Source organism: Acinonyx jubatus, chromosome D2, assembly GCF_027475565.1.
Source record: "Acinonyx jubatus isolate Ajub_Pintada_27869175 chromosome D2, VMU_Ajub_asm_v1.0, whole genome shotgun sequence".
Taxonomy (NCBI): Eukaryota; Metazoa; Chordata; class Mammalia; order Carnivora; family Felidae; genus Acinonyx; species Acinonyx jubatus.
Window position 1 is genome coordinate 57,635,423 of NC_069393.1, and position 19,108 is coordinate 57,654,530.

Here is a 19,108-nt window from a genome sequence, read left to right on the forward strand (position 1 = left end):
ACAGACCCAGTTATAGACTGACAGGTAGGTACACTCAGAGACAGATATGCACAGGACCCCAACTGCATGGAGAACTAGATACAGAGGCAAAGCTGACCCACCTCACAAAAAGGACAAGAGTATATCTGGGTGTCCTACTCTTAGCCCCACTTCCTGAGCTTAGGGTCCTACTCTACCCTGCCTGAGCTCTACTATGATAAATCGTACTCACACTTCTTTTCTCAATGCCTCCCACTGCCCTTCTTCATCTTCCTTCCAGAAACCCTAGGACAGTTAATGACCACAAACCACCCCACCACACGCACACCCTCCCCTCCATTGCTGCTAATGGCTGGCTGGTAAAATGTGTTCGTTTGCGGAGCTTTGTTGCCCTCCAGTGGTAAAGTCCAAAACCTCCTGTGCTCTGGCTGCCTCCAGGATTCAAGACTCTCCCTGGGAAAATCAGCTGCCCTAGGAGCCTCCTTACCTGTGACTTGGATCCTGGGGTCATTGGCACATTTAGGTTATTCAAATCCCAAATGAAGATTTCAGAATCACTGGCCCCTGTGGCCAGGAGGTGGCCCTGTATGAAGAACAGATCTTTGGGGAAACACCACCCCAGGAAGAAGTGAGAGCAGGAAAGGGGAAAAGAGACCCACATGTGGGGTTTCCAAAGCCTCTCCCCTAACAGCCTGGGAAGGGCTCAGAGTTACAGACTGGAGGCCACAAGTGAATGTTTCCATACAGAATTGTTACTCCATGGCTTGGCCATGTCTGACCAACTGAAATGCAGTACCTGGAAAGGATTAAAGTCAAGGGCTCTGACAGCCCCCGTGTGCTTCTGCCTCTGGGCAATCACAGGCTCCTTCCCCGAAGACAGGATGTGGGTCACATTGTATAGAGTAAGCATGCCATTGTTCCCTCCGCCTGCAATAACCCCGGAGGCTTCTGGAAGCCCATTGCCAAAGCTCCCCCAGATCAGCTTGTAAAACCTACAAAGAGGAGAAACTGGCATCAGCACCAACTCAGAACCATGTTAATAGGCAGAGAGCAGGCATCTCTGTCAGCCTCTGCCATTATGCAGGCATCCCCACCCCAAGACAGGCCTGCCTTTCTCCCTCACTTACCAGACACACAACAGAGGTGTCCTCACTTTGGTCCTGCCCTTTCTCTGAAAAATATTCCATCTTTGTTACACTAGAAGTGAGGAGGCCAGGCTTTTTTTTTCCCCCTAAATTAACATTATTAGGGTTATATAGGGCCAGTGATGCATATTTCAAATAAATTACTTCACTTAATCCTCACAACTCAAATAACAGTAACAACTAACACTTATTAAACAGTTCCTACGTATGAAGCATTGTTTTAAGTGCTTCACATGTATTCACTGATTTAATATTCAGTAACTCTATAAGATATTATTACTAACTCCATTTTCAATTGAGGAAACTGAGACAGAGAAAATATATGAATTTCTGTACATACACTTAGTAGTTTTATCCCTATTTGACACCTAGGAAGTGGTGGAATCAAGGTATACAGTCTGGCCCATTTATTTTAGAGTCTGATCCCTTAACCATCATAAAAGACTGTATTCTGTTTAGAGGAAGATCCAAACTCTTCTGTACCTGACTAGAAGCAGGTTCCCTACACCAACAACTGTTGTCCTCTCTTCCCTCTCAAGCTGTAAGTGAGAAGGGACCCAAGGATCACTCCACCTTGTGTCTCTCCCATGTGACTAGCCCACTGGATCTGCTCTATGGCTGTAGCCGGCCAGCCCTAGAAACATAGAAGCAAAAAGAATAAACACATCTCTTGGGAAACACTTCTGGCTTTCTGGCCTGCATCTTACACAAAAGGAAAAGATGGATCCTGGGCCCCTGCAGAGTTAGGTCCTCTACAAAGCCCCTAGGGAAGCCATGTGAAATCCCCAAAGCCTTAAAGGTAGTCTTGTCCTCCATTTCACAGCTGCTAGCCAAGGGTATTTCCACAGCCCTTTGGGGAAGCCAGATTTCACATTGAATGATGTCATAAGATCCCTAACTGGAATGAAATGTTCCCACACCCTGGGAAACATCAGCCAAGAAACTGAGTGGGGTGACCAGGCAGGAACCTGTTTGACCAGTCATTAGGCAGCACCAACCTGTTAGAAGTGGAGTTGAACACCATTTGAGACCAGGTCAGAGCAGAGCTGACACAAACAGTGGCTCTAAAGGTACTGTCCAAAAGGCCATGTGTTCTAACATTGCACTGATCTCAATAGGGCAGAAGAATGTGTGCCACATTGGTTCAAGAGGCTGCCATGTCACCCTGGGGCTAGAGGTCAGTGTGGGCTGAGGGCAAGTCAACAAAATGACTACAGAAACCCATAATAAGTCTCACAGGAACCAGAGGAGAATATGGCCAGTGAAAAACTCACATGGGGGTGGTAGATGTCACAGGAACGTCAGTATGATCACAGCACCTGGCATACAGACCAAAGACAAAGGCACCTGAGACCTCAAGGGGGAGTCACCAAAGAGTCAGAGAACAAGCCTAGTTAGTTTAGAGTGACCAAGATGCAGAACACAGAGTGTGACAAAATGATTTTCTTTCTGTAAGCATGTAGAAAGTACAGTCCTATGGTTAACCATTTCACTAGTGAGAGTGAGCCTAGAGCCCAAATAGGACATGAAAGAGAACATCTAGGAGAGTGAGAACGGCTAGGACAAGTTAAGCGAGGACCAGGACATGATCATTCAACGGACTCAAGGAATGTCAATCATCTCTGCTCTTCAAATGGTCAGGGAACAGTGTGTGTGTGTGTGTGTGTGTGTGTGTGTGTGTGTGTGTGTGTGTACACACACATGTGCATGCAGAAAAAGAGTGCATGGAATGCAGGCAAATGCAACAAAATATTAACTACTGATAAATCTAGGTAAAAGTATATAGTTGTTCATGTACTATTCTACAACTTTCTATGTTTGAATAGTTTAAAAGTTAAAAAAAAAGATAGCCTTTGGCTTGAAAATAGGATCTCCAGAGATTAGAAGAGATTTAAAGAGATGGTATAGGAAGAGTTTGCATGGAATGATGGGAACTTTCAAAACATGAGAATACAGGTGCAATTCTCTGCTGAAGAGGTTCCCATGGAGATGGTGATAAGGGGCAGTATACAGCATCAAAGAAATACAGACTCTTGGGGCACCTGGGTGGCTCAGGGGGTTGACTGTCTGACTCTTGATTTTGGCTCAGGTCATGATCTGAAGGTCATGGGATCGAACCCTGCATCGGGCTCCGCACTGAACAGGAAGCATGCTTAAGACTGTCTCCCCCTCTGCCCCTCTCCCTCACTTGCACTCTCTCTTTCTCTCTAAAATAAAAAAAGAAAAAGAAAAAAACAGATTCTTTACTTTCCTACTTAGACCTTGCAAAGCAGAATTTCCAGAGACAGGCCCTCAGAATCTACATTTAAAAAAATTTTTTTTAACATTTACTTATTATTGAGAGACAGAGAGAGACAGAGCATGAGCATAGGAGGGGCACAGAGAGGGGAGACACAGAATCTGAAGCAGGCTCCAGGCTCTGAGCTGTCTGCACAGAGCCCAACATGGGGCTCAAACTCACAAACCGCGAGATCATGACCTGAGCCGAAGTCAGACGCTTAACCTACTGAGCCACCCAGGCACCCCCAGAATCTACATTTTTAACAAGAGCCCCCAGGTGATTGTAACAAGCAAACAGGGTTGAGAACCCCTGTGTTGGATACATCAGATTGATACCAGCCTAGACCAGTAGGGGAAGACACTGAAATTCATAAAGACAGAACCAGCCCTACGACCAGCTCATGGCTATGCTCCTGGCGGAGAGAAAAAGACAAGGTTAAAGAGAATAAGTTGAGGCCTGAGAGATCAAAAGGCCATCCTAGCTAAGCTCAGCTGAGGCCAAGCTTTAGCTAATTTATAACTAGGAATATGTGTTGTGTAAATTCTTTCTTCCATAATTTATGTACTTCTTTGTTTGGGATTTTGCTTTTATTTGCTTAGTAAGGTTGCTTTTTTAAAAATAACCACCTCAGAGGGGGTCTGGGTGACTCTGTCAGTTAGGCAACTGACTCCTGATTTTGGCTCAGGTCATGATCTCACAGTTTGTGAGTTTAAGCCCCACATTGGGCTCTGCCCTGACAGTGCAGAGCCTGCCTGGGATTCTCTCTCTGCCCCTCCTCTGATCGCTTGCTATCAAAATAAATAAAATAAACATTAAAAAAATTCCAACCTCATGTTACTGAACTAAAGTGAAAACAAGCCAAACTAGCTGAGGGAATCCAAGTTTTCTTAAAAGTCAGAGCAGTGAAGGGACACCTAGGTGGCTCAGTTAGTTAAGTGTCTGACTTCGGCTCCAGTTATGATCTCACAGTTGGTGAGTTTGAGCCCCACATCGGGCTCTGTGCTGACAGCTCAGAGCCTGGAGCCTGCTTTGGATTCTGTGTCTCCCTCTCTCTCTGCCCCTCCCCTGCTCATGCTCTGTCTTTCTCAACACACACACACACACACACACACACACACACACACACACACACATTAAAAAAAAAGGTAGAGCAGTGAGGGCAGTGCTCAAGTTGGAGAATGAAGACAGTGAAGTGAAGCAGTGGCTGTCTGAGAGAACTTCTTTTCTGAAGCCTAATATGCACCAGCTAATACGTGCCCATGTATCCCAAATTTACAGCAGAGAAAAACAGGGCCAGAGAAGTTAAACAATGTGCCCAAGACGATATTAGATGGCAGCGTTGGGATCTGAACCCAGGCCTATCCAACAACAAAGCCCACGTTCTCTCCACTCTGTGATCTTGATGTAATCTCTAAGGAAGGCAAACCTTGGAAATGGGAAAACTAAGAAAAGTACACAAAGTGATCTTTTTCTGCTTGGTGTTGTTCCTTACACAGGCACCCAAAGAGAGGCCATAGGGTTCCCCAAGTAGCCAGAACTACTATAAAGGTGCTGGAAGATAGATCACCTACTGTCTTCACGTTATAGAGAATAGGTCATACAGAGGTACAGAGGCCACAAAAAGATCTAGACCCTCAGTGCAGACAGAGGGTGGAGTATTGCACATCGCACACTAGTCTCTGACCTCATTCAGCCACAGCAGCTAAGTCCTCGTTTCATTAAGACAATTCATAAATAACGTATTATTCTCCCAAAAACCTTTATTCTTGAGTGAGATTCATCTAACAAACCAAACATCACTTGCTTCAATGCACGTGCTAATCCATATTGATTCTGATGCATCCACTGGCTTTAATCCATTCCCTCTCTTCAGTCTATTTACAGCTTGAGGTGGTCCCTTATCCACCCCCACACCAGTGTTTCAGAGGACTTCTCTTTCAGTCAGATATTTCTAAATACATAATATTTTCTGATGCCTCATGAATTGATATAAGGGGATCTTCAGGATTCAAACGTGGTTGAGGCATGCGTCTGGTGAAAAGGGCAGGCAACGGATGGGGGAAGATTTTGAAAAGTATGTGTTAGGTAATAATGGTGAGACTCAAGGAGGCTTTCTTTAAAAAAAAAAAAAGGAAAAAGAAAAGAGATTATGATACAAAAAAGGAAGAGAAGGAAACACTGAACATAATACCTGAATTTAGAGCTCAGTAGGTTCTTAGTCTTCTTGTACAACCTCTTCTTTATATGTAAGTGAGGAAACCTACGACCTCCATTTGCACAAAGTCACCTATCTCTAGCCAAGGATGCAACCCAATACAACTGTGCTTTCCACTAAACCACGCAAAAGATGGCACAGAAAAGAAAGAGGAAAGTATGAAGCAAAGAACAGGCAGCCCTCTCTCTACCTCGATCATCTTGGTCAATAGTTTGAGATTTGGATTTCTGAGTAAGTGACTGAACCCAGGCTGGAACAGAAAGAAGTGGGTGCCTTAGGCCCCCGGGTGTCTAAGATGATTTCTTCAACAACACCCTATAGATCTATGTCAAAGAATTCCTTAGGTCTTTGGAAATGCAACTCAATCTTTGCACACAATTATAGAGGTAGAAAAGAAAATAGAGATGACACACTATCAATAGTGTTAGCTGCACTATTTATTTTGGGTATAGCTCCCAATCTCTGCAGGATCAAACAGGGTATGAAGTGAAGTTTACAATTCCTGATTTGAGTACCAACATTTCAAAAAGGGTCCCTTCAGCCTAGTTGGCTGCAAAACAAACCGATCGTCACCTTTGAAAAGCTCTCAGGGCACTAACATTAACTGAAGAATAACTTTAACTAACTGAAATGGTGGATATGAGTGCTCAGTTTGGTAATCCAGACATTTCTAGCATCGCTCATTCATTTAACAGATAATCCTTAAGCATCAAATGCCAGGTGATGTTTTAGGAGTTAGAGATACAGCAGTGAATGAAACAGACAAAAATCTCTGCCCACAGGGATCTTAGGATTCAATTTCAAGGTTTCTTAAGCAACTATATTGTTTCTTTCTTAGGAACTATTAGCCCTAAGGAGCCACTACTGTGCTAAAGCTGTTGCTTGGCTGGCTGAGGATAGGAGCTCTTACCCATTGCCCCTCTTCTTAAGTCCAGGAGCATAAATGTTATTGAATTAGCTCCCCTCTTTCAGGAGCCCTTTCTGAAATGCTTGCTTAGAGGCTAAGAATATCTCATCATTATTGGTAAACCCTCTAGAGGCTGCTCTTCAAAGGGAAAGATACTGGAAATACAAAGATATAAAAAAAACTGTAAAATAAAGGATACTGTCAGAAAGTGATATAGGGGCTCAAGAAAGGGAGAACGATAACTAACCTTTCATTATTAGGCTAACCCATGTAAAGAAAAAAGAGGGTACTTCTATCTAAATATCTTAATTTATCTCTCAGATGGACCAAAACATTCATAAGAGAATGCAAAGTTGCATTTTGACCAGTAATCTCTAAAGAGGGATGGACAAGATAATTCTCTGTAGGAAAAAGACATATTTTTAATCTATAAAATTATGGAAATGGCACTTTTTAATAGTAGAGTAATGCATGTATATATTTATATTGCCTCTATAACTTGAGTATAGTGAATATTCACATTTTCCCCAGTGGTATGAAAATTTGGAGACCACTGCTTCAGACTGTAAGCCACATCTTTACAAAACCTATAAAAGAGAAGTTGAATAATCGAAAGAAGGTAGATTTTAGAATCAGACCTATGTGTAAATCCTAGCTTCCCAGAGTTTCGGTTCCCTCCTATGCAAAATGGGAATAATGGTATTTATTGCTCAGGCTCATTTTGAGGAATGAATAAGATATATAGAGCCCCTAGCATAGTGCCTGACCTGTATACATGTGCTCTGTGAATGCCTGTACTCAGGCCTGTAAGCCTGCCAGAGCCATGAAATCCAGGAGTACCCAATCAGTGCCTAACCACAATGAGGAGAGGCTCATTCATTCTCCTCCCATTGGCAGAAAAGGAGATATTGTATAAGGTTATCTTCACAAGAGCCAAGGGAGGAAGAAGCCAACATCTCTGGGCTCAGAGAGAGATCAGGCACGTACGGGTCCAGGCTTGGGTGAGGAGTCTCTAACACATGACTCTGCCTGATGCCGCTGCTGACCAAAAAAGTGAGAGTGGGTGTTTTTAAAATCCTTTGGTAAAATAAATCCAGAGTTAACTTCTCCCCAACTTAGTGAAGGTCCTTCACCTAATAGATATCCTTATGAGCCTTGAGAAGCACACCTTGCTCCCAGAATTCCTCAGTCTACATCAGGAGCTGCCCTGCACACACATCAACAATTCAGACATGGTACCTGCTTGAGGCAGAAAGGACTCCCTTGCGTTTCAAGTCCAAGGAGGGGTCCCTGAAATCAACCTCAAAGATTTCCAAGGTGCCATTTGTGCTAAAGGAGGCATCTAACTGCTGGGCAGATGTTCCTAGGCACAAGAAAAGTTAGGAAGAGGCAGCATATAAGCAAAAATACATGCATGGATTTGGGGTATAAATGGTTAGGGAGAGGCAGCGGAACAGGAGAGGACTGGGTATATCCTTTTTCAAGTGGTAACTCCAAAGAAAGCAAGAAAACAGGAGGTGCTCAAGCTTGAACCATAATTCAAGGCTGCCCCTAGGTACCCCAAACACCTAATGTCCCCTTGCTTATCCTGCAAGCGAACCCCACCTTTTCATGACTCTAAAGCTTTCTCTGAAGCTCAATAAAGAATTCTGAATATTAAGTTTCCCCTTGACCTATGTACTTCCAGTGGATCCTAGTCCACAGTATCATCATACCTGTGGCGAGATACACAGGGCACTGGCTGGCTGGGCTCCACACTTGGACAGCAGGCCGTTCAAGCTCCTTTAGCTTCATGGTCCGTCCTGTAGGTGGCAGAAAACTGACATAACCCTCAGCTTACTAAAAATAGAAATCAGCAAGCTTAAGGGCCAGATCTAGGAAGCACCTGTGGACACGAGTTCTTGTTTCTCTCTCCCCACCATGGAATGGGGGCATTTCAGGGCAATACAGGGTGACACATGCATGACCATCTGTAGATCTGCAAGGACAGTTCACTTACCCAATTACTAAGATCTAATGCTTTAACCCCAAAAAGATATTTAAACACACTGGTTGCCACAGGCCCAATGGTGATGATAACCATCAAATTGGATAACCTCTCAGTGACCTCATCCATTCCCTTGGCTTTTCATCCGTATGCTGATGACCCCTAAATTCATACCACCAACACAAATTTCTCAACTCTGAGCGCCAAGTTCTTATATGTAACTGCTCATCAAACATTTCTATTTGGATATAGCAAAGATAACCTAAGTCAGTCTGTCTAAAACAGAATTCTCCATTCTACCACCTCCTTCCCCTAAATCTGTTCCTTCTCCATTTTTCTTCATCTCAGTATATGGTATCAGTATCCCCCCAAACTGCTCAACCTGGGAACCTGAAAGTCACCCTCAATTCCTTCTTGCCCCTTATTCCCTTCTAATTCATCATTAAGGCTTCCTGATTTCACCCCCAAAATGTCTCTTAACCTGTTTACTTTTCTCTAGCTCCACCACCACCATTCTATCTGAAGACACCGTCATCTCTCACCTGCGTTACTGCGATAATCTTCCAAATGGTTATCCTTATTCTACCATCACCCAATTAACTCTTTACATAGCAGAAGTGAACTTTTAAAATAAAAAAAATATAGAATTTTGGCATTCCATGCTTCAAATCTTCCAATGACTTCTATTGCACTCAAAACAAAATTGCACTCAAACCCCTTATGACCCTGCTTAACGGCTCATCCTTCCACTTCAACCTCGTCTCTTCCTACTTTCCCCCTTTATTCATTACGCTGCAGCCACATTTTTTTTTCCTTTCTTTCATTTCCTGGCTTTTTATTACCTCAGAGCTTTTATAAACTCTGTTTCCGATACTTTAAATGTTCTCCCTTTCATTCTCTGCATGACTGGCTCCTTTTCACATCTTTCTGGGCTAAGTGTCTCACCCCCTCAGGGAGGTGAGCCACCCAACCAAAATCAGTCTCAATTTTTTTTCTCCTTGGTAACTTATTGTTTTGTGTTTATTTACATTTACATTGTTGGTCTCAACCACCAATAAGTAAACTCCAGGAGAGCTTGTACTGTGTCTGCTTTGTTCACCATGTTATAACTAACTAGTGCCAGAACAATGTCTGGCATAGAGTAAAGTGCTTGATAATATGTTTAATGAACGTAGACATCCATGTTAATTCTGTGGTTTCCAATACAATTCTAACACATATTCAAAGTGCCATCCCAACAGGCTAGCAAAGTGGCAGAAAAGTTTTTCGTTTTGTTTTGTATTGTTTTTAATGTAACACTGAACTTGAGGGAAGAAACTTGGGACCCATTGTAAACTGCTTAAGGAAACCACCGTCAGGTTAGTCGCAACCTACAAAAATAGTAGGTAGTATTCCTCAATCTCTAATGTACTTTCCAGCCTGAAGAGAGTTTAAAGCTGCCAATTCAGCCAAGATTCTCAGCCAAGACCCTCTTTAGAGGGGGCCTCTAAACGAGGCAACACCAGGTAACTTCGGACTCGCTGCACATCATATTATACAGTCACCACTGCCACCTGCTGGTCAAAGCCGTTTTCCCGTTTGTGGGGAAAGCCCTTGACAGAAGTAGGAGCTGCGTTCAGCCCTGCGTATTTGACGGGCAAATCTCACTTCTCATAACGGTTCTGTGCAACAGATATTACTATTATTATATACATTTCACCGGGAAGAAAACTGGCTGGGGCCGAGATATGAACCCCACTGAGCCTCCATCGCTCAGTGCTTTTAACCATGGTATTAGTTCAAACTCAACTCCAGATGAGGTGTTAAATCCCCGACGGCCTAGAAACTGGGAAGATGGGCTGTTAATCTACATTCAACCAAGAGCCGAACAGACTCCCGCGGTGATGGAGGGCGCCAGCGACCCTCCGCAGCCGAGGCCCTGCGGGGGGGGTGAGCACAGCTTCCCTCCAGGCTAGGCTAAGCCGGGGTCCGGGGAGCACGGGAGAAGGTGCGAGGGCAGCGCTGAAGGGAGACAGACCCTCGTGGGGCCGCAGCACCCCGGCGGGGCCGCGAGAGCGGAGCCGGGTCCAATCCGAGGGCGAGCGCGGTGGCGCCCGAGAGGCGCGGACCGAGGTCTCCGCGGGGGACGAGGTCCCTCCGGCGCTCTCCCTACGGTGGAGCGGCGCCCCGGGCCCCAGAGAGGCGGGGAAAACCCACCTGCGCGGAGAGCCCGGGTCACGGCAGCGCGGCGCAGCCTCCGAGGGCCTGTGGGCTAGCTGGGCGCTGCGGACGGCGGCTGCCGAGGGCCAAAAGTAGTCCTGGAGGCCTGCCGCCCGCACGCGCCGCGAAGCGCGGGCGGAGCAGCGGAGAGGATGGAATAGGATTCTGGCTCTGCCGGCTCCCTCACCTGCGCCGATTGCGCGGTTCTGCCGCAGAGGGTCAGATCCTGCGACCGCTAAGTTCTGGACTATTCAGTTAGAGCCAGGCTCGGGGAACAGCCCCTGAAAAGGGAAAATACTAATTCATTATTTGTTATGATGGTGAGGACCTGGTACTAACTAGTTCCAGAAGCTCTCAGTGGAATCCTAATTGCAAAGGTAAATAGCAATCGAGGCCATAAACAGCGGTGACGCACTACAGCCCACCAACAACTGACGCCGAAAAGCTGTTGACTGAACGAATTAAGGGCTATAGGCATGCAGAGGCCTAGGTACTGTAGACCGGGGCTTCCTGGAGTATTTCAGGGACGCAAAACGGGTGTCATACCTTGCAGCGGCAAGATAGGTGGTGTCTCAGAAAGGAGGAAGGGCCCAACTGGCTAGTAGGCACCCTGGCATTTCCCACACCATGAATGAAAGAGGCGGGAAACAGATTGGGAATACCAATTCAACTCTGCAGGTAATTGGGGGTTAGTTAAAATTATGGGTAGGGATGCAATAAGATGAATATAGTGTGTGTGTGTGTGTGTGTGTGTGTGTGTGTGTGTGTGTTTAATGTTTATTATGTGAGAAAGAGACAGCAAGCAGGGGAGGGGCAGAGACAGAGGGAGACACAGAATCCGAAGCAGGCTCCAGGCTCTGAGCTGCCAGCCCAGAGCCGAGGCGGGGCTCAAATCCACAGACCGCGAGATCATGACCTGAGCTGAAGTCCCCGCCTAACGGACTGAGCCACCCAGGTGCCCCTGAAAATTGTATTTTAAGGCAAGCAATATGGATCCCTTTAGAGAGAGACCAGAGCTGAAGGCAGGGACTCAAATTAGAAGACTAATAGAACAGTCCAGGTACCAGGTGATGAAAGCCTGGATTTATATAGTAGCAATGATTGTAAAGGAAAACTGGACAGTCTCTTGTGAGTGATGAAGTTAAAGAGCTGAAGAGGGAGGTGAAAAAATCAGATGGATTTTTTATGTTGACTGAGGGAATTATGGCATTTCCAAATAAAAATATTCTACCAGCAGTTGAAGATCTTAGACCTAAGTTATTTGATTCAAAACTTTGGCTTAATGCAGAAACTCCACTGTATTTTTGCCTCCAAAGATGGTGAGTCAGTTCCATTATTTTACAATGGAGCCTCAAGTCACTGTGATACAAGTCTAGATTTCCTTTTTGTGGGGATTAGAGGGTTTTGAAGTCCAGATGTTAGACAATTTAGGGTATTGTCTGTGCCTGCCCACTCTTTGTGCGTACTAAGTATTTCTTGAACATGTTAGGCACCTCAACAGTGGATGAAGCCCGAGGGCAAGTAAATAGGGTGGAAAACTGAACCTTAGACAACACCTCAAACTAGGGAATGAGGCAAAAGCGTCACTGATGGGGACACTCCGAAAAATTTTAACCAAAAGCGGGTCACAGCTGCAAGCAGGTCAGAATTTAAAAAAAGAAAAAAAAAAGGTGCACTCTTTTCTCTCAACTTAGCTGTTCTTTTCACTTTGTTTTGTAACTCCCAGTCTTAGCTTCTATACTTGAAGGCAACTATTTTTGTCCTGTTCAATTTTATAGCCCCAGGGCCTATCAATGTCTGATATATATATTAGACACACAGACATTTGTTACATACATTACCAAAGGCAACAGAGGACAGAGAATAAAGACAGATAAAAAGCCAGTGGAAACCCTCAAGTAGTGGCATTTTATTATAAGTACCCATCCTCTGGTCTCATAAAAGTCTCTTTAGGGGTGCCTAGGTGGCTCTGTCAGTTAAGCATCCAACTTTGGCTCAGGTCATGATCTTGAAGTTCGGGAGTTCAAACCCCGTGTTGGGCTCTGCACGGACAGCTCAGAGCCTGGCACCTGCTTTGAATATAGGCTCCCTCTCTCTGCTCCTCCCCTGCTTCTGCTCTCTCTCAAAAATAAACATTTAAAAAAAATTATTAAAAACAAATCCCTCTTTCACTTCCTGGACAACCACTAAAGGTCTGGTAACTTGGATGGACTTGCTTTCATAGGTCATATTGAAAGTGTGCTTTTTTTTTTTCCTATGGGACAGGTTTTCAGGCAGTGTAATTTTAAGAAAACGTCTCCAAAGGGACAAAAAGAAAATGAGTTGTTTCACTTAACAGATGCATCGAGATAGACCCTCAAAAACCATAGCAAAAGCCATGCATAGGTTCAGAATAACTCACTGAACTACCCTCTAATTCATAAATGTAGGATTCACAAGTTGCTTTGGAACAAGGAATAGTTGTGTGTACTCTTACAACAGAAATGACATTAGAGACAGTCACAGCCTCAGGTGAGTTCAAAAACACCTATTTATCCTATAACACACTTGAAACATGTTAAAGTGTACTTTTTAGGGGCGCCTGGGTGGCTCAGTCTTGGTTTTGACTCAGGTCATGATCTCATGGCTTCATGGGTTTGAGCCCCACATCGGGCTCTGTGCTAGCAGCACAGAGCCTGCTTGGGATTCTCTCTCTCCCTCTCTAGCTGCCCTTCCCCCACCCATGCTGTCTCTGTCTCTCTCAAAATAAATAAACAGGCTTAAAAAAAAATTTTTTTAAGTGCACTTTTTCCAAAAAACAAAAACAAAAACAAAAACAAAACAAAAACCCTAACCGTTATAAAAAGGTTTCTTATGGAAAATATATCTTGTTCCAACTTGGGAAGTCAGGAACATATCTTCCTTTTTCTTCAACCCTGTAAATGGGCAAAGAAGCTACCCTTACCACCTACTGCACAACTAAAACCCTTAAATACCTTCACAGTCCCAGCAAAATTAACAAAGTACCATTTTCTTGTGCTTAACTCCCCCTACCCTCCCATCTTTCTAATCTCAGAGTGGGTAGGGGGTGGGAACAGATAACAGGCAGAAAAAAAGGAAAGGAAAAGGATGAGGTCCTCACGGCAGTGGCTATTCCTGGGGAAATGAGGCACAGATACCACAGCACTTCGTTTTATTAGGGATTTCATTAAGGTTAAATCTCTAGAAATGAGGAAGTCAGGGGACACAAAGCCGATGAAGCCGTCTCAGATCTCATAATGAACCACCGGCTCAGGCTCTTTGGTGGGATCGCCGCCTCTTTCCAGGTACAGATTGTTATAAGGATACTGCTTTGGCCCCTGAGGAAAAAACACAGGTCAGCAAGATAGCATACATCCAGCCAATACCTGGCTACACCCCACTCTGAGTTAACAATCACACATGGTAAATGGGTATGAGGTGGCCTCTGGTCGGACCCAGCTGGGCTAGAACAGCAGGAACACTGCTCCTCTTCCCTACTCAGCCCAAGGCAGACAGAAAGCCTAGATTGTAACAGAGGTGGTGCCTACACTGTGTGTGTGTGTGTGTGTGCGTGTGTGTGTGTGTGTGAGAGAGAGAGAGAGAGAGAGTGAGAGTGTGTCGGGGGAGAGAGGGAGAGAGAGGGAGAGAGAGAAAAGGAAGGAGGGAGGAAGGGAGAGTGCTTTCTAAATGAGACGATGCATCCATCCATCCCACTCTCTCCTGGGGTCGAGACAGACTCAATCTCCTTTAAGTCACTCAGCCTCTAATGGTTCCACCACTAAAGTGGCCTAGCAAATGAGGCGTGCAGGAGCAGCGGTGGGGGAAAGCACAGAGGAGACACGGCTGGGACGTGCTTTAGGGGCTGCTGGCTTTACCAACAAACAGCTGTCAGGGAACACAGCTCAAGGGGAGGAGAAAAGGGTGATGTGCTTACAGAACTGAAAAATGGAAGAGCCACACTGTGTTTCTTGCTCTCCTGAAGAGAAGTTAGTGCTCACACCAGCCCTACGTGCACTCTCCAGCCTGGAGCCCCTGGGGCTTGGTAGGAAGGCTCGTGTCAGTGCACACAGACATGCCAGCTACCATCAGGACATCGATGATCTCTGCAGAGGTAGCACCGAGCAGCCAACTGCAAACACGACAGTCTTCCTGCTTTCAGTTCCTTCCCGGACAATCTACCCTGTAGACTACTCCCAGATCAATCATCCTAAACTCCTAGCCTTCATTAGATTATGTCATTTTTCTGTTCAAAAACCCAACATAGTTCGGTGCTGACTAGAGGAAGTCCAGGTCATCACTGGGTCCCCAACCCCTAGCCCAATCTGTACGTGGAACATAGTAGGGTCTTCATAAATATTTGTTGAATTAATGTCTTACTATGCCACTAGTCTTACTATTAATGCCATTGATGTCTTACTATGCCACGAAGCCCAAATCCCTAGCCATGCAATAAAAGCATCCCAACCTAACCAGCTCGCCTCACGATATTTTTTTAACATGGCAATTTCCATATCTAATTTCTGAAATCATCAGAATAACCTGGGAACTTGTTAAATATTGATTTTAGAACCCCACCATGGAGCTACTGAATTAGGCTCTCCAGGAATCTGAATTTTTAGCAGCTAAGTAACCAATACAGCTGGTTATTCTAGGAATATTTTATATGCCTATTCCATTCCAGCTAACTCACTCTCCTCTTCATTCTATTTTGTCCTGCCCCAAATGTTCTCTCCAACTTCTCCCCACCATCCAAAGTCTATACATATTTTTAGTATTTAGCACCATCCTTCTTTTTAACAGCATCTCACACGTCTTAACACACACATTCACTATTTACATATATACACTAAAACTGCCAAATTCCTATATCTCTGTTCAAATGTTGCTCACCATTTGCTTATCCAAATTAAACTCCCATAAAGCTAGACAGCATATTTTCCGTGTCCTTTACACTCTCCAAAATAAAATGGTCCATGCTTGTAGTAAATACTTAATTGCTTCCAGTACCCTAAGGGAACTGCCCTTCATGCCTCCAGCAGAAGATAGGTTTCAGCTCTAGATTCCTTGACTCTACCTTGAAAGATCACTTGCTAAAACATAATTAGTGAGTACAGCCCCCAAATGGCAACTCTAGAAGACTAGTTGAGAGGCGCCTGGGTGGCTCAGTCAATTGAGTGTCTGACTCTTGGTTTTGGCTCAGGTCATGATCTCATGGTTTGTGAGATCGAGCCCTGCGTCGGTCGGGCAGCACAGAGCCTGCTTGGGATTCCCTCCCTCCTCTCTCTCTATCCCTCCCTCAATATAAATAAAGAAATTTATTCGTTGCTCTCTCAAAATAAACATTTATAGAAGACGAGTTGACTTCCACATTCTCATTCCTCACCTAGTCCTAAACCGTTTCTTCTCTCTTAGGCTGATCCAAGATGTGGGCATGGAGCAGTGCTCTGACTCTGGTGCCAGGCCAATGAGTCAGCCCTCCACAGGCCTTACCAGGAAGACAGGCTTGGTCTTGGCTGGATCCCTACTCTACAGACTTCACTCCCTCAGGAAACAGGGCTAAGCAAATGTGCCTACGGGGACACTTCTCAGATACTCACCACAGGCTGGTAGGTGGGGTAAGTCTCCCCAACCCAAAACATGAACAGCATGAAGGCCACGAAGCCGAAGAGGTGCTTACACATGAGATTCCAGGAAACAGGTGTAGGGGATGTGTCCACACGGTTCCTGATATACATGTCAAGGTCCCAGTGCATCTGAGGTAGAAAAGCAGATAAATACCACATACTGCTCTTCCTGCAAATGGCAGGCAGTCTGCAAAAGGGTGATCAGAGCCTGATATAAAGTTCAATAAAAGCATTCTATTGCCTCAGGACAATACTCTGAGAATCAAGTGTGAGCTACTCTAGCATATAGGACTAGGTGCTGGCTTAGCTCTAGGTTCTGCTGACTAAAGACAGCTCAATCATGGAAGTTCACAATTTTCAAAGTACATAGTTCTGATTATTTCCAGAAGTCCCATTCCATGTACCACACATGGAACCTCAGATCTCAGGTCACTGGACCTTGCTTCCTTGGGCAGAAAGCCTTAATGTTATTTAGACAGCAAAGTGCCATTTAGACTAAAGAAAGAATCCTCCAGAAGATTTAGGGAGAAGGAAGGAAGGTCAAATGGGATATGGATTTCTCACCGGCTCACCCCAGTTCAACCTCAGGTCTTGGTGGTCCCAGTCATACCATGGATCCCTCTCCTGCTGTGAGCGGTCAGGGAGCTTTGGGTAGTCCCCATATCTGGAGAGACAGAAAAACTTCTGGAAGGGGCTCTGAGCAGCCTCACTCAGAAAACTCAAAGTCCCCTCATGTTAGAGATAAGAACCCAAGTGACAGAAAAAATTGCTTCACCTAAGGACAGAGGAAACCACTTTCAAATCAGTATCTCAATTTATAGTCACTAAGCACAGAACTAACCACAAAAGTCCAAAGTGTAAGTAAAACTTCATGTCAAACTCTGGTTTTTATTTTACCTTTTTAAAGTTTATTTATTTGAGAGTGCACAAGGGAAGGAGAGGCAGAGAGAGAGAGAGGGAGGGAGGGAGGGAGGGAGAGAGAGAGAATATCCCAAGCCAAATTCCCCCTCCTCCCCCATCCCAGTGTGGGCTTGAACCCACAAACCGTGAGATCATGATCTGAGCAGAAACCAAGAGTCAGACTCAACGACTGAGCCACCCAGACACCCCTATGTCAAACTCTGCAACATTGTAACATATATGCTTGTCCCCCTCTTTCAAAAACAACAAAAAGTCATGCAATGTTATAATGTCAGAGCTGGAAGGGAATTTAGCAATCAATCACTCTGATTCCCTAATTAGACAGAAAATAAAACTGTAGTTTAGTCTGAACCCAAGGTCACCCAGCTAATTGGAATACAAACAAAAGGGGTTCAGATTAGAAAAGCTTTCTCTTCATGGCAACTGTGCTCCCAACCACCAAGTTAGCATACATCTCCATGTCTCAAACACCTCATGGGATTTCCTGCTAAGCTGGGTTTTCCCCCAACAAATCCAGTTTCAGCTTATACAGACTGCTACCAATGCTACTCTTGTCCACAACAAAATAAGAGGCATAGGAAATGATGACAACTAGTCATGTGTCACAGAAAATGACTGGAAAACAAGAAGAATAGGAGCTGCTAAAACCACTATTGAAAGAGCGATGCTAGGAAAGAAAATGAGGGTGATGGTAATCGCTCCAGATAATTAACCATGGGGATGTTATTTAAAGGGGGGGGGGTGGATTGGCGTAGGGGATTTGGCTGCTTAATCCGCTTGACAGTGACTACAATTTCCACAGCCCTAATAGCAAAGGTATTTTTTTACAAGAAAGATATACACACGAATATAGAGTACTCCATCTACAAATACGGCTCTCAAGACAGGAGTCCAGCTCCAGCCTGATCACGTGTCTGCATGACAGCACCTGAGCCCAGCAGATGCTCAATCTAAATGAAACCTTGCGCTCTGGATGAAGCCAAGGAAAGTTCCTGCTATTCAGGGGTCCTCGAGGGAGCTATTAAAATCCCGGCTTCCTCATTTGAGGAAACAGCCAGAGCCAAGGAGAAAATTGAAGTCCTCTAGGCTGCAGCTGCTCACCCATCACCTCCCACCTCCCTCCACCGAGAAAAGCACCCACACCACTGACTCTGAGGGATCACGAGAAGGTTCAGGGAAAATGGTCAGAGTGGAGCCACGCAACGGAGCTGGCCATTTCCCATCACTACCCGGCTGCCAGCAGACTCTGCATCTCACCCCATGCCATCATCAGGGTACGGTTGGTAGTCTTCTACTCGCATATTATACTTCTTGGCGGCGGCGGCCCGTTCTTCTGGGGTCTTGGGATAGGGCCCCGGGAGCATGTCCTTGGTAACGTGCGAAGCTGGAGAGCAGAAAGGGGCGGGTCAGAAAAGACCTGGTCCCTCCTGCCGCCCCGAAGGCTTCAAGCTGCGGAGGCTGCGGCGGCCCGGGCTTCAAAGGACCAGGTGAGACTGGACCCCTTTCTCTGTGGATATACCTCCGCCCCCTCGCCGGACACGGCCACTGCAGTATCCGCGATACCCACCCCCCCAACCCTCGACACACCAAACCTCAGGCATCCCCTTCCCACATTGCGGACTCGCCCGTTTTGGCGAACCTGTCCGTGCACCCAACGGCACCACGGTCCGGGCTGCCCTTTGCAGCCATCGAACTCCCAGGACCCGCGCCCTGGCCGCCGCCATCTTCACCTTCCTGCAGTTTCACTCTGCACATGCGCAAAGGCTTTGTCACGGCAGCTGAGCCGGGTCAAACGCGACGAGGGAAGCCTGCAGTGAGGGAAAGTCTTAAGGGTTCAACAAGGGCGGGGC

General features: G+C 45.5%; 2 protein-coding genes across 21 annotated transcripts in view; both read right to left on the reverse strand.

The window, feature by feature from the left end:
- The window catches only part of SEC31B (SEC31 homolog B, COPII coat complex component), a 38,940-nt gene extending 25,685 nt beyond the window's left edge, over positions 1–13,255 (reverse strand). For 3 of the 20 annotated variants that reach the window (XM_027062852.2, XM_053206836.1, XM_027062849.2), the window contains exons 1-5: positions 10,711–13,252; positions 8,243–8,329; positions 7,767–7,890; positions 776–971; positions 467–562 (exon numbers count right to left, since the gene is read on the reverse strand). In XM_027062852.2, coding sequence (XP_026918653.1) covers positions 467–562; positions 776–971; positions 7,767–7,890; positions 8,243–8,321 — 495 coding nt within the window. In that variant the 5' untranslated portion in view covers positions 8,322–8,329; positions 10,711–13,252. Of the gene's footprint in view, positions 1–466; positions 563–775; positions 972–1,106; positions 1,575–1,607; positions 1,759–2,398; positions 2,444–7,766; positions 7,891–8,242; positions 8,347–10,710 lie in introns of those variants that run through there. The other 17 variants (XR_008291986.1, XM_027062850.2, XM_053206849.1 and 14 more) reach the window with 15 other exon arrangements.
- A 613-nt stretch (positions 13,256–13,868) lies between these two features.
- NDUFB8 (NADH:ubiquinone oxidoreductase subunit B8) lies at positions 13,869–19,040 on the reverse strand. Its single transcript, XM_027062871.2, has 5 exons — positions 18,898–19,040; positions 18,516–18,642; positions 16,902–17,001; positions 16,311–16,466; positions 13,869–14,051 (listed from the first exon to the last, which is right to left on the reverse strand). Exons 1-5 carry the CDS (start codon positions 18,980–18,982, stop codon positions 13,959–13,961), a joined length of 561 nt encoding a protein of 186 aa, XP_026918672.2. The 5' UTR covers positions 18,983–19,040; the 3' UTR covers positions 13,869–13,958.
- Positions 19,041–19,108: the final 68 nt, after the last annotated feature.

What these genes read in the sequence shown, in the direction of transcription:
- NDUFB8 (XM_027062871.2), bottom strand. Translation starts at nt 18,982, where the DNA reads ATGGCGGCGGCCAGGGCGCGGGTCCTGGGAGTTCGATGGCTGCAAAGG. An exon ending in TACCCTGATGATGGCATGGG is followed by an intron (nt 17,002 to 18,515) that starts GTGAGATGCAGA and finishes CTGTCTCTCCAG; the next exon opens with ATATGGGGACTACCCAAAGC. An exon ending in GGTTGAACTGGGGTGAGCCG is followed by an intron (nt 16,467 to 16,901) that starts GTGAGAAATCCA and finishes TTTCTACCTCAG; the next exon opens with ATGCACTGGGACCTTGACAT.